Genomic DNA, 14,727 nt, shown 5'->3' on the forward strand with positions numbered 1-14,727 from the left:
ATATCCGAAATCATGTAAACTTCTGACACCACCAGGATTCGATCCACAGCTAACATCAAAGCCAAAGGTGTGAACTCACGTTGTAAACAAGTATTATGTAATTTATAAAGTGGCATTTTGATGGAAAGCTGGTGTATGCATTTATCTTATTTTATACATTTGATAAACTTACTGAATAAATGTTTATATTTAAAACTAAAGCTCAGTCAAGTCTGTGATTATACTTGATAGTGGCTGGCTTACACTTCTTTTTAAGAGCACTTTTGAGCTTCACAGGGCCAAATCTCCATGAACTCTTTGCGCCATGATTGAGCAGGAATAAAGTGGCAGATTTGAGCTGCATTTTAAAGTAGAGCACCAGGTCCTTTCTCCTTTAGTGCTGCCTCTGGAGGTGGCTGTTCTCTCCTGCTGGCATAATGGCTGCCCTCAGACCCCTGGTGAAGCCAAGGATTGTCAGAGAGAGGACCAAGGAGTTCATCTGGCACCATTTAGACCACTATGTCAAAACTAAGCATAACTGGGAAAAACCCAGGGGCATTAACAGCAGGGTTCAGAGAGGATTTAAGGGCCAGATGCATAATACTGGTTACGGGAGCAGCAGGAGGAAAAGCGCATGTTGCCAGTGGCTTCCGCAGATTCCTAGTTCACAGTGTCAAAGAACTGGAAGTGCTATTGCTGTGTGACAAATCTCACTGTACCCATTTTGGTTGCAGTATTTCCTCTTAAGTACTGCAAAGGCACTGTGAAAGAGCAGTCCAACTGGGCTTTAGGGTCACCAATTCCAATGCCAGGCTGCACAGAGAAGAAAAGGAGTAGAAGCTTGCGTGCATGTTTTGTGCTAAGTAAATCATAAAACCCACCAAAAAGGGGGGGCAGGAGAAGACCCACCAGAAACAATTCTAAAGAGGGACAGAGCCTTGGAATTCAAAGGAAAAGTCCACACAATATACTAGGTAGCAGCGCGTTTTTAATGTGAACACTTTCTTCTCAAGGACACGCCTTCTGTACAGTTAACACAGTTGTGCCTGAAATCCGCACAGAGCAGAGCTCAAGACCCACAGTTGCAAAGGCCACTGCTGGCTCATTTCCACCACAGACAGTATCACCTTTCAGAGCTATGTGCTCTGCCCCAGCACATGTTACTGGAAGGATAAGGAAGTGCACAGTTAACGCAGAAAAAGAAACAATTTGGTTGGCAAAAGGTGGTTTCATCTTCAGTTAATGTTCGGTTATCCTACCAAATGAATTCTGAAAGGTAATACATGACCTGCTTAGAACATGGCCAAGTGACTGCCAATTTAAAGCTACATGGTAAGGTAGGTTACAGGTAAGAGGTAAATCAGGTTAGACATGCGTGAGAACATGTGTACAGACTGCATAAAAAGCACAGAAACACGCCTGAAACCCATCTATCTTTTTGTCTATAAAGGCCAAATCCTGTTTTCTAATCATTTTCCTATTATGCACAAAGCACAGTTTGGGGCGGGGGGGGGGGAGGAATCCATTTCCCACCAGATTAGTGACACAGTAATTTGTTTCATACAGAAAGAAAGTGTTAACTAAAACTTAGTCTGGATTTCTCTAGAGTATTTTCTTCAGCAAAAACTGGATCAACAGTTTGCATATCCACAAGCGAGGTCACTGACATTTCCCTCAACAGTGGCAAATGTCCCAGTACCATCTTCTGGGGAAAGGAAAAATAAAATCTTCAAGGTTAATTCAGAAAGATCAATCAGTTGCCCTGATTTACAGTAATAAGATAAAAAGACCTCAGGTCCTACTAAATGGACTAATTTTAAAATTATTTAAACGGATCTGAGGATTAAGAAAATTTCCTGGAATTAAATGAAGGTACAGATTTCCTTTAAATCAATATTCTTCATACATAAGAGCTTTAAACCAATTGTTTCATGCATGGCAGTCTTACAGCACTGTTTCCATCATTTAAGTTCATAATCATGAATGTACAACTATGGCAGTAAGCCAAGGTGTGAGGTATGTGGTCTTTCTCACTTGTTCTATGGAAGACAGAAGTGAAGACTTCAGGGCAAGTCCATGAATGAGTTCATTTATAACAAATTCACCTTATATGTTAATGATGGGGCTTATCTACTTAGTCCTTTTAGTTCCAGTAGATGGCCTTCAGATAACCTGCTGTTAAGTGAGACCAGTCACAGAAATCTTTGAAAATGACTTTGAGTGTAGCTTTCTCCCAGCTACTCCAGTGGGGAGTGCTAGCAAAGAAGCCATGGAACACATGTTAAAAAGCTGTGGCAGTTAGGGCTTGTTCTGCTGGAGCTTCGTCACATGGGCAGGGAATCTAACCTCTTGAGGAAATGGCCAACATCCTCACCTGATCTTTCCAAAATACAGCTCTGTTGTAAGCATTAAAACTTATGCTCTGACTCTAAATGGTAAGAGAAAAAGGAGGTTATCTGTCAGAGCTAGCGATCACCCTTTATTTGACTTTTGACATAGCAGTACTCAAGGCCACTGAGCAAGTGAAAATAAGGAGCAGATTTATACATATACACTTGTCAGACATAACCTGTTTTATTAATAGTATTTCCCCCACTGATCCAATAACTAAAATAGTTTCCAAACAGTAAACGGTGCAGTTGAGCGTTACCCTGGTCTCGGTGGGCCCTCGAAGACCGCCCAGGTGTGCAGAAAGAGTGCTTCCAGTCTCTTGTGCTTATCCTTTCAATTCCACTCCCAAGACATCCAGCAAAGGCCGCATTTTCAGATTCTCATAATTCAGTTCTTCAGCTGGTTTTGCTTGCAACTTCTCCAGCAAGTTTGAATAGCATTTAAGATCATCCAATGCAAATTAATAAAATTGTTTCCCTCCCCCATTTTGGGGGTAGGGTAGGGAGAAGCACTGAGCTAGGAAAGAAGTCGCTAGCCAATAGCCTGCTCTCACACTTCATATTTTAATATAAAATATTCATACAGCACACTACACCTCTGTCTGCTAACTGAATAAATACTGTTACTGATGAGCATGAGACAACAGAAAAAATGTCTCTTTTCCAATATCTGTGAGTAGAAAATTCCAACGGTGTTTGGATTGTTTAGAATTGAGAAGCATGTTCTGGAAATATACGCTGGATAAAGCAGGCAAGGAATCAGCACTCTGCCCATCACCGTCATCTGAGCCTCCCCCCCACTGGACGTGCGTCCGGAACCACCTCAGTGTTCACACTGGAAGGCCTTCCCTGCACAGCTCCGCTGTTTGCTGTTCCTGTGCTGCACAGTCTTCTCCCACTAGAAAAGCAGTTCTTCAGTCTTCGTTGTGTTGTGTCATTTCTTCAGTTAAGAGTTAAATAATAATTAATGTTGCTCTAAATGAGTTAAAAACCCAAAGTGCAGACTGGAGTCCTGCCTTCATGGGTCATGTCTCTGGGAGCTGGTTAATGTCTGTCAGTTTGGTATCATTGAGAATCGCCCGGATTCTCTCTAGGGAGTCAGCTTGCCGGATCCTCTCTAATTGTACCTAAAGAGAGAGAAGAGAGAATGCAGAGCTAAATGGGGGTGGGTCCTGCCTAGATTTTCTGAACTTTAGTTTGATTGGGTTAGTTGAGATAGAGAAGCAGATTAACTCACCAGACAACTTCAAAGAAGGGAGAAAATAATTATTAAAAAAACCAATTGCTGAAAAATATTTTATGTAACAGACCCAGTATAAACTGCTGGGATTATGGAGATGAATGACACCTGATTCCTTACAGATTCAAGCACACAATTCAAAGAAGGGCAGGCTTAAAGAGACTATTAGCAAATAGGCCAACCGCCACGTAGACATCCATAGCACCAGAGGCAGCACGGGGCGAGTGGGAGAAATATCGGCCCTGTGGGGTAACTAGAGCGGGATTCCACAGAAAGGACAAACCTCCACTGGACCTTGAATGGCGGGAGTAAGAAGGAGAAGAGGCAAGGGTGCTTACGAAAGGTAACTGCAGTGGACAACCACAGGAGTTCACAAACTAACTACAAGACTGAGGACAAAATATAGGGGCAGGAGGGCTGGGAACAGTTAGTGTTACACAAAGGAGTTTATATCATGAAAAAGGCAGAGTTGCCAGGCATAGAAGAAAAAGAAGAGATGAATCTATGTACCAGGTTTCTGGCTTGACTGACTAGACAGATATCTGGGGTGAGGACGGGAAGCTATACTGTGTAGACCTCTAGCTACTGTCAGTGGTAAAGTCAGGGACTGTCAAGCTTCCACTGAGTATAGCAGGGTACCCAAGAGTGTTGTGTAGGGATTCGCCACATGCCTCACCTGAAGGGTCTGGGAAAGCTTTACAAAATCTCTCTGTACTTGTTCACTGACATCTAATTCTGTCTGCAGTCTCTGGGCTTTGTTCTTCTCCTCAAACATCAGCTGTTCAACAGAAACCTGGAAGATAAGAATTCTGAGTATTAATGACAAAGAGTCGATGGTTACAAATGAATTATTTAAGAAATCAAGGAAATTTGTTTCCTAATATTAGGCAGGAGGAAAGTAGATAACCACCAAACTCCTACATTCTATTAAAGTCAACTCTCATTGCTGTCAAGTCAGAACCAATTCACAGCTTGTCCTCCAGCGGGGTTGTAGGAAGCTGTAAATCACATGGGAGATCGGCTGTCTTGCCCCAGGATATCAGTAGATTCAAACTACCAGAAGCACTGCCTTGGAGTTAGAGCACAGCTCCCTACAGACAATGCGTCCAGAGCTCCCAGAGCTGCTTTAGAAGACAATAGTTCAAGTTGGCTAAGCCACTTACTCTAAATCATAAAATAATGTGTGTGTCTGGTAAAGAGAAAGTGCAATTAAGTACTGCCGTCCCCTGGCAGTGACTCATCATTAAAACACAGCTACTAAATTCAGTGGCTGTCACAGCACTAGGAAAGAAACTTGAGGGATTTCTTCTGACAGCTAACAGTCAAATATCCACCAGGAAAATCCTCAGTTCTCTCTGTCCTGTTTTAGAAAGATCACTGCACCCGGCATATGTGGGAGCCATGCAGCTGCTGAATTGTACCCACAGTCTTCCTGCACTGCAGGACGGTCCACACAACTCACCAAGGCAGCATCTTCCTCCACAATTAATCCACACATGAATCTCAAGTGAATAATCAAAATTTGGACAAGTTTGGCTTAATCATCTTATGTTTCGGTACACAGTTAAAAGGAGTGACATTTCCAAAGCAGTGCTCAATGACCCTTATAGCTGTCATGTAAAGCCAGGTGGCCTAACATTAAGGAGCTGCGCTGCCAACTCAAAGGCTTATGGTCCAAATCCATCAGCTGCTCTGCAAAAGAAAGATGGGCAGTCTCCTCTAGTACAATGTACTGCTGCTAAAAACCTGCTGGAGGGTCAGCTACGGATTGGTTCTGAATCGACAGGACAGAACAACAGGGCCTATGGTAGTCTTCCAGTCTTGCAGACTTGACTAGATTACCAAAAAAAAAAAAAAAAAGAAATACACTCATGTATTTCTGCAAGCTTTCAGAAGATGGCACGGAAGAGGCAACAAAGCAAGATCCATCTTAGGGAGAAGAAAACTGAAACCCAGGTGTGCAAAACCACCTTTCTTGGGTGGTGATTCTGCACTCTTAGCACCATTTCTGTTTTGCTGTTTTTATTAATTATCCAACTAAAATCTCACCTTAGCAGCAGTCTCTTTCTTTAGCTGTTCTTCCAGAGTGCTTTTCATCTCCTGAAGGCTTTCAAGCAGTTGAGACTTCTCCCTTAAGGTGGACTCCAGCTGCGAAATATAAGAAGGAAAAAAGCTAAAACTCCCACTCCACTGAGGCCCTGCCTGCCACACTGCCTCGAGACACCTGTCCAACTTGTTGGGTCCTTCTATTGGAAGGTGGCCAGTATGCTAGGAACTAAACCACCAGAGCTTCCAGGCCCTTCTTGCCTTTGCTGTGCTTGGAATCTCTTTCTTAATTTCTGCAAAGTCACCATTCATTCTCCAATATTTGTTTTTTCAATATTTATTAAACAGCAATAAACATTTTAATCTACTGTATTTCAAGGGATGGCTATGTCATATGAGAAATACATTTACAGCATATGAACCTGGAAGAAAAAGCATTTTAATTCTGTCCAAAGAGTTAAGAAGGACTTCCTAGAATACATGACATTAGTCTCTTGAAAGATGGAAAAATTTTACAAATGAAAATACAAGTAGCAAGGGGAAGTTAGAAGTACCCCCAAAAGAGGAAATAAATGATGAGCATAGAAATGTAGGTTGTTGTTGTTGTTATGTGCCGTCGAGTCGCCTGTGACTCATAGCGACCCTCTATGCCAACTGGTCCAACATATTACGTAAAGACAGTATTCTGCATCTTTGGTGAGTAGAGTCTAGAGTCTTAAAAGCTTGAGAAAGTCCAATTTAAAAGTGTGAGAAAGATATCGAAACAATTAATTTCTTCCTGTCTGGTGCAAAGGAGAGTGACAAAATCCAAAGACTGAAAGCAGCAATTAATCCCAGAGGCTAAGGGAGTGCACAAGTCAAAGCCTCCCTCATCCTGAGACCTCCATAACTGGATGGTACCCAAGTACTACTCTGTATGGAACTGGATGGGACCCGCCTACTACCTACTACTCAGACTGAGATCACAACAGAGGGACCTGGACAGAGCAGAACAAAAATGCAGAATAAAAAAAATTCACCAAAAAAAAAAAAAGACCAGACTTACTGGACTGAAAGAGACTGGAGGAATCTTTGAAATTGGCTCTGTGTCTCCCTGCAGAACTGACACTGAAACCAGTCTTGGAGACGTCCGTTCAGGCAAATAATAGGACTGAATAGCACTGAAGAGGGATGTGTTCCTTAAACAGCTAAATAAGATCAAGAAGCTATTTGTCCAAAGGCAAAGAGGAATGGAGGAAGAGAAAATCCAGATGAAAGGAAATGGAGGAATCCTGGGTGGAAATGAGAATGCTGACACCCTGTGGGAAATGTAACCAACGGCAAAGAACACTTTGCGTTCAAAATAACGAAACGGGAAACTTATTTGCTCTGTAAACTTTCACCTGAAGTACGCACATCCATAAATTTCTTAAACTGCAATTTTAATCAAAGTTTATCGAGAACTTGGATTTCCATTCATTGTTGAGCATTTTCCTCCCTGCCCACCCTCACCCCCATTCGCTTTTCTATTTGAAAATTCTTTCACTGTTGTACAATGCTCCACCCCTACCCCAGTCCACTTTATTATACAGTTCTTATTCCGGACTGCTATCATGCAAATTTTTTCTTTTTACAAGCAGAATTTTTTAAAGAAAGAAATGTGGTGAGTCTCCTTTGTCCACAGTACAGAGTATTCAGGAATCTGGGGAGTGAGGCGGGAGAGCTAATAGTGAGACAGAAGAGCTGCTGCTTCTTTGCTAGGGACTGTGGATTTATATCCTAGAGATAAAGGGAACCACTAAAAAGGTGTTAAGCTGACTGTGCCATCATAAAGTCTGTAATACTTAACAGATCACCCTGATTTCAAGATGAGGTAAGATGAATCAGAAGTGGGTAAGTTTAGCTGTGAACCCAAACAGTGGTTTGGAAAGGATGCGGCATGTTTAGAATGCTGGTACGTTCTGCCACTACAGTATCAGTAGACCAGTGGAGGCAGAACACAGATTACAGTGGGTATTGAGATTACTCTTTCAAGAACCTTGGCTATAAAGGGAAAAAGACAGACTGGTATTTTGAGAGAGAATATAGTTCCAAGAGTACCTATCTTTCTCTTAATGGAATAGTTGTGAACATGTCTATGCATATTGTCGTTGTTGACTGCCATCGAGGATGACTCATAGCAACCTTATAAACAAAAGGCCTGAAGCCTATCGTCATTTATCAAAGTTCAAAGAGTTCCCAGAGGCATGTTGTTTAGGAAGTGGATGTCACTAAACAGGTAGAAGTTCAAGACCCATGACTGAGAGGTGATGACTGAGGAATACGGAGTGCAACTCAGAGAAAGCACGCACACATGCAGGATTACATACTGGTCAGAACAGATCATCCTTTTTCTCTGAAAAACAAGAAAAAAGGCTAGCAAGAAAAGGAGATGAACAAGTAATGGAACCAGGAAGGTAGAAATGGTCCTGCCTGATGACTTCTGTTTTCTTCTTAACTAGGGTCAACGCTGATGAGAGTGAAGGTGTCACAGCAGTGATTACTGAATGAGAAATCCAGGGGAATGGGAGACAGCAGCCAAAAGTAAATGAAAGGCTGGCTGAGGGGAACTTGGGACCCAGTGGGCAGCACTAGCACGTAAAACTACCAATTCTCAGACCATCAGTGGCTTGAGGCGGAGGCTAAGAAGAAGCTGGACACTAGAATTACTAATACAGGACTTGGCAGGTGGTAAATGAGGGCAGAAGGACAAGTATCAGATGACTTGATGTGGGTGGTGGGAGACTAGAAGAGGCAAGATATGTAAAATAGATAGAAGGAAAGAATATACAACCATGAAGAAGTCTGAAAATAAGGGAGGAAAGAAACAGTTGGAGAATTAAAAGTCTGAATGAGAAACTAAATAGGCCTGTAAGATTAAGATGGGAATGAGTCTGAGATCTAGACAGAAAACTGTGGTCAGGGAACATGAAGCTGGAGTGAGATGGCAGGTGAGGCACGGTATGACCGAGTGTGAGATGAAGGGCAGGTGAAGGTGAAGCCAGCATCTGAACGGGATCATCTACCAAAGGTGCTGATGTCTAAAAGATCACCAAGCCACCTGGAAAACATTATCTCCTGTTTCTAAGTGTCTGTCTACCTTCTTCTACAGAAGTATGAGCTCATCATGTCCTGGCTGTGCCTTATCTGTCACAATCTCACCTTCCCTGTTCCTCCTTCAGTGAACATATGGCTGATAAAAACAGATTGCTAATAAATACAGTAGTGTTTAAGATCATGGCTGAGGTTCTTATTCCACTTTAATTTTCAGTTTATGTGTGAGATCTGCTAGACAAAACTCCCTGGAAGGCAAGAACCTGTCAACTTTCATTCCCAGGATCACAGACATGGCTAGAGTCAAGAAATAATTACTGGTTGCTCACAGAATTGAATTCAAATATATATAACACTCACCTGCCCTTTTTCTACTTTTATTCTTTCTAATTCAGCTTTCAAGCTAGAAATGGAAGCTACAGGAAGGGAAGGAGAAAAACAAAGAAGTGTTATTATCCATTTGTATTTTGGATTAAAAATGTTTCTTCTTTAAATATTTCTTTCTCAAAATTAGCTCTAATCAATCAACATCACACTCAAGCTCAGGTAAAAGTAAAGGCTATATGAATAATATCATAAACTACTTCAAAGTAAAAAATCTACATCTGACTCTGCTGGGGGTTAATCTCAGGAGAAGTCAGCGGTCTGGGTTTAAGCTTGGAGTTTCCTACTAGCAATTGCTAGTCAGACTTGCTAGAAATAACAATTTTGGGAAAGTGACTTTTTCAAATGTCCATTTACTCAAGAACAATGGAGTGAATCCTTATTTGCTTATTTTCTACACTTTTCTATTTTCCATATCCTATGACCATATATATCTTTTTACAATGAGAAGCGTCATTTACCCCAAAGAGACCATAACTGCCACCCGAGCAGATATATGCACACCCATGTTTATCACGGCTTTGTTCACAATAGCAAGGAGTTGGAAACAACCTAAGTGCCCATCAACATACGAATGGACAGAGACGCTGTGGTATATTCACACAATGGAATAGTATGCTGAATTGAAAAATAAGGAAATCATGCAATATTATTCAAAATGGGTGACCCTAGAGGACATTATGCTGAGTGAAATATCTCAGCACAAAAGCACAAATACTACATAGTGCCACTGTTGTAAAATGCGACTAACATCGGGTTTGGGGGTGGGGGGGAGATTGAGAAAGATGGGATAAATTATGTATACTGCATTGAAACAGATGAGAGAGAGAGAACTGTTTAAAAGGGATATATGATTAGGTATTAGTGTCATGACATGAGTCCAGAACGAAGGCTGTACAGTGTAGTGGACTTGGGGGAAGGGATTATATAACAATAAAAGAATTTTTCTTTTACTTTCAAACAGAACAACAAACTGGAGGGGAGAGGTAGGCAGGGAGAAAGTGCAATAATGAATGAATGGAAATCCAAAATATCTCTAAATTTTCATTAAAATTAATAATAATAATAAAAAAACTTAAAAAAAAGAGAGAAGAGTCATCTAGTGTTTCCATTTTTATCTTCACCTATTTCTTCTTTGCAGTTTTCTATTTCTAACTGCAGAGTTTCTTCAAGGTTTTCTTTTAAACACTGTTCTGCTTGAATCTGCTCTTTTAGAAAAAGTATTTCAGCCTTCAACTTTTCTTCCATGTGGTCTGCTGCTGTCCTCACATTAATGATGTTCTCACGGTATTTTAACACCAACTCCCGGAGTTCCTGAATTCAGGAGACAAACGGTTATTGGGTTTTTTAACATGAAATGAAATAAAGAAGTGCAAGATATTTTAAAACTAGATTTTCAGATAGTTTTAAATTATATAAAAAGTAACATCTTGAATACTAACCTGTTTGAACTTTAATAATGGGTACTATAAAACCATGTCATATATGCTATAGAAATAGGAGAATATGACAAGCCAAAATGGTTTATTTTCACAGCAGAAAAGTCTAACATGCTTAAAAGTCTGAATTTTCTGCTCTGGAAATGCACAATAATCTTCTCTGTTAAATCAACAGTTCAGATGTTTTACTGTATATAAATAAGAACAATGGCTTAAGGGAAACTTCCAGTCTTGAAGCTCTAATTCCCCAACCACAGAAGCATGAACAGGATGCTACTAAGTAATTTATGTGCAAGATTAAAACTATATCCATCTCAAGAAGTAAGCTGGGATTAAACAGGTAACTTCTGCTGCATTCTCATCTTGGTTCTGGCAAGAATAGCATAAATCATGTGCAAAGTGGGTTACCTCTGCAGTGTCTGGAAGGATGAAGTCTTCTGCTTGCTGTAAGGACACATGCAAACTATGCTTTCCCCGGAGACTGTCATTATCTTTCTGTAACCTCACCAGCTCTTCTGAAACCTGTTCCCGTGATTGCATCAGCACTGCCTAAAATAAACACAGACACTGTATCACAGATAGAAAGGTAAATACTGTCTGCAGACAGCTGTACTGAGGAAAATAAGGCCAAAACAAATAAGGCTGAAGATGGAGACATAACTAGTAAAGTTCTACAAAACTTAAAAAAGGTAGCTCAGAGATCTTTTGATTTATAGCCTATATACATGTTTAACAAAGGGACAATGAGTCTCCACTCACTTCCCACTATTTCTTCTGATAGCTTAAAATTAAGGAATCACTTCTCTCCATATATCAAGCCTGAAATAATAAAAGGACTAGGTACTGTAGCTCAATAGAAGCGGCTGTTGGCAATTAAGATCTTTCCTTCCTTGACAGAGCCTGCCCACCAAGGCAGTTCTTGTTTCCTCAGGGCATGCATCAAATAGGACCTACGAAGAAACAAGAATCAGTCTCTTCACTTTCTACTGAGTACATGTATGTTCAAGCATACGGTCACTGAATGGCTCCAGACCCACTGCTTCTGAGTCCATCCTGACCCTTGGTGGCCCTTCGCTGGGGTTCCAAGACTGAATCTTAACAGGAGCAGATTCTTATCTTTTTCCCCACTGCATGGCTACTGTATTCACCTCACAGACCTCTGGGTCAGCATTATAATACGTAGTAACACAGTGAGTGCACCCCCAGGATCCTATTAATGGTCCAAGGGCTCCAAATATTGAAAGTAAAGACAGGGCACTTGGGAAATTTATCCATAAAATGGGAAACAGTCTTATTTCTTCTCCCCGCCCCCCCCAAGAAATGAAAATTCTTTTTTTTTTTAAAATTTTATTAGTTTTAATGAACATTTACAGGGATTTTGGGTTTTCATTCCTTCATTACTGCACCATTTTCTCTACCCTCCTCCCCAGTTTGTTCTTCTTCCCCGCCATCCGAATGTCTGTTTTAATTGTCCAATCGCCACAGTGCTTGTCAAAATCAGTTCTGATTAATCTCCTTTGTTGGTGTGTCCTTTGCCATTCCCTATCACTCCTCCCTGAGAGAGACTTCACCCTGATTCATAAGGAAAAGGGGATGGCGTATTCTCTTAGCTACTTCCTGCTGAAAAGGGACGGTGTGGGTTTCAGGGTGAAGATCTTCTCTCACTACTCTAAAGGGCCCCTTTGGCAGTAGGAAGCACATAGACTATTATGGAGATTGATTTTGGAATTTAGATGCACTGTTATTAATTGTGCTTAGCCGTACATGTTCATATCCCTGAAGATGTATCATGGGGGGGTTGCAACCTAGAAGACACAAATTTAACTAACAAGTTATAAGTACATGAGTCAAAAATTATGGAAAAGTAAAAGAAAAGATTCTTTCATTGTTTTACAAACCCTCCCCCAGGTCCCCTCCACCGTGTAGCCCTCGCTCTAGACTCCTGTGATGACAGAAATACCTAGTCACATATCTCTTTTACACAGTTTTCTCCCTCCTCTGTTTCAGTGCAGTATACATTATTGAACACATCTTACTCAGTCTCTCCCCAACCCTGAGGTTAGTCCCATTCTACAACAGTGGCATCATGTAATATTTGTCCTTTTGTGATTGGGATATTTCACTCAGCATAATGTTCTCCAGAGTCAACCATTTTGAATAATATTGCATGAGTTCTTTGTTTTTCAATGCAGCATAGTATTCCATTGTGCGAATATACCACTGCCAACTCCTTGCTATTGTGAACAAAGCTGCAATAAAAATCGGTGTGCATATATCTGCTTGGATGTCAGTTTTGGTCTCTTCAGGGTATATTCCCAGTAGTGGAATTGCTGGGTCAAATGGTATCTCTATTTGCAACTTTTTGAGAAAGCACCATACTGCTTTCCACAGAGGTTGCACCATTTTACACTCCCACCAACAGGAAAATTCTCTTTTATTCAGTTTGTAGTTTATGGGATTATAGAGTAAACAATCTGCTCCTAGATGCAAATTTATGTCTAGCTTTGTATATACCAAAAGTCTGTGTTCTCATCTGTTATGAGGGAAGGGGAAGCAAATGCCATTTAATGTACAAATATTAACATAGTTCTAAAACTAGGGTTCTTACAAATGAGAATTAGATAAGAGGTTCTTTTCAAACTGTCAAAAATGTACATGATAAAAATATAATACACCAATTTTCATATGTATTATTTACTGAACTAATCATGCTGAGTTGTGCAATAGTTTTTCTCTTACATTAACATAAATTCACTGCCCAACAAAGTTCCTTTTTTCAAGTTGTTGTCAATTTGATTCCATGGAGATTTTGAAGAGCACAATGCTTAAAACAGGTATTCACTGGTTTAAAGAAGACTTCAGAGAATGTTCAATGATTGAAGAGATTATCTCAGGAGGACAATTTCAGGGATGCATTCAACCTCCATAGTTCTACAAAGTCTAGAGTCAACTAGAATCTGAAATTCTGCAGTTAGCCAGCCATCATCTGGTTCTGTTCTGATGGAAAAGGAGGCCATAAATCAAATATTCCATACACTCCTCTTCCTCGGCTGCTGCAGGTGACATCAACTGTTGTGCCTGGGATGGTCATGTTTTCATTTTTTTCCTAAAGCTAACCTCCTGTCTTTACACAAAAATGTCATTATTTTCCCTCTTAGAGAAAGATGGGACAAATAATGTATACTGCATTGAAATAGATGAGGGAGAGAACTGTTTGAAAGCGATTTATGATTAGGTATTATCAGGACAGGAGTGCAAAATGAAGGCTGCATAGTGGAGTGGACTTGGGGGGGGATTATATAACAATGAAGGAATTTTTCTTTTACTTTTCAAAGAGAAACGTGAATTGGGGGGAGCGGTGGGCAGGGAGAAAAATGCAATAATGAATGAATGTAAATCCAAAGTCTCTGTAAATGTCCATAAAAAAAAAAAAAGAATAGCTATCTTGCAACAGTGAATGAATGAAAACCCCAAGTCTCTGTAAACTGTCATTAAAATTAATAAAAAAACTATTCATCTAAAAAAAACAGCAATCTTTATATGTATCTCAACACTTTTTACATATTTATAAAATTTTTAAATTAATGTACTTTTTTTACTTGAAAGATGGTTTTAAAAATTCATTATTGGTTTTTATAACAATTGTTTATAGATGTTCTGTGAATGTTATAGATGATTTATACCTCTCTTGATGTTGTAAATATTCTACTGTATTATGTCACCTATTTAATATTCTTACCAAGATGCTTAACCTGAATCTAATAATTAGATAACTGCATTTTATTAAGCAGTTTAGCCTCAAATATTCCACAAGGAGACTGAGATGACTCTTCAAAAATTTTAATATTGGAAGTAAAATTAAAAAATAAAAGATTATTATAGATTTTTAAAAAAATTTTATTTTATTATTTTCTCTGTGTGTGTACCGTCAAATCGGATCTGAATGGTACAGGAGGAGATGGCCCCTCCTTCGCCGGCAGAGCATCTGGTGGATTTGAAACGCGTATCTCTGGGATTGCAGTGCAGCTTCTTACCACTAGGCCACCAGAGCTCCCCTAGATTTTTAAAAAAACCTAAAGAATCAATAACAAAAGACAGTGTATGGTGTTATTTATTGATTCTTGGATTAAAAAAGAAAAAAAAATCCCACCAAATAAACCATCAAGGGCTTTTTGGG

At 40.0% G+C, this 14,727-nt stretch overlaps 1 protein-coding gene across 1 annotated transcript in view; it reads right to left on the reverse strand.

Moving 5' to 3' along the window:
• Positions 1-3,394: 3,394 nt before the first annotated feature.
• Positions 3,395-14,727, reverse strand: part of RABEP1 (rabaptin, RAB GTPase binding effector protein 1) — an 81,085-nt gene continuing 69,752 nt past the window's right edge. The window contains exons 13-18 of the mRNA XM_006899807.1: positions 10,959-11,099; positions 10,236-10,425; positions 9,088-9,143; positions 5,659-5,757; positions 4,286-4,402; positions 3,395-3,496 (exon numbers count right to left, since the gene is read on the reverse strand). Coding sequence (XP_006899869.1) covers positions 3,395-3,496; positions 4,286-4,402; positions 5,659-5,757; positions 9,088-9,143; positions 10,236-10,425; positions 10,959-11,099 — 705 coding nt within the window. The remainder of the gene's footprint in view (positions 3,497-4,285; positions 4,403-5,658; positions 5,758-9,087; positions 9,144-10,235; positions 10,426-10,958; positions 11,100-14,727) is intronic.

Source organism: Elephantulus edwardii, unplaced genomic scaffold (genome assembly GCF_000299155.1).
Source record: "Elephantulus edwardii isolate Elephantulus edwardi_28Jun2011 unplaced genomic scaffold, EleEdw1.0 scaffold00267, whole genome shotgun sequence".
Taxonomy (NCBI): Eukaryota; Metazoa; Chordata; class Mammalia; order Macroscelidea; family Macroscelididae; genus Elephantulus; species Elephantulus edwardii.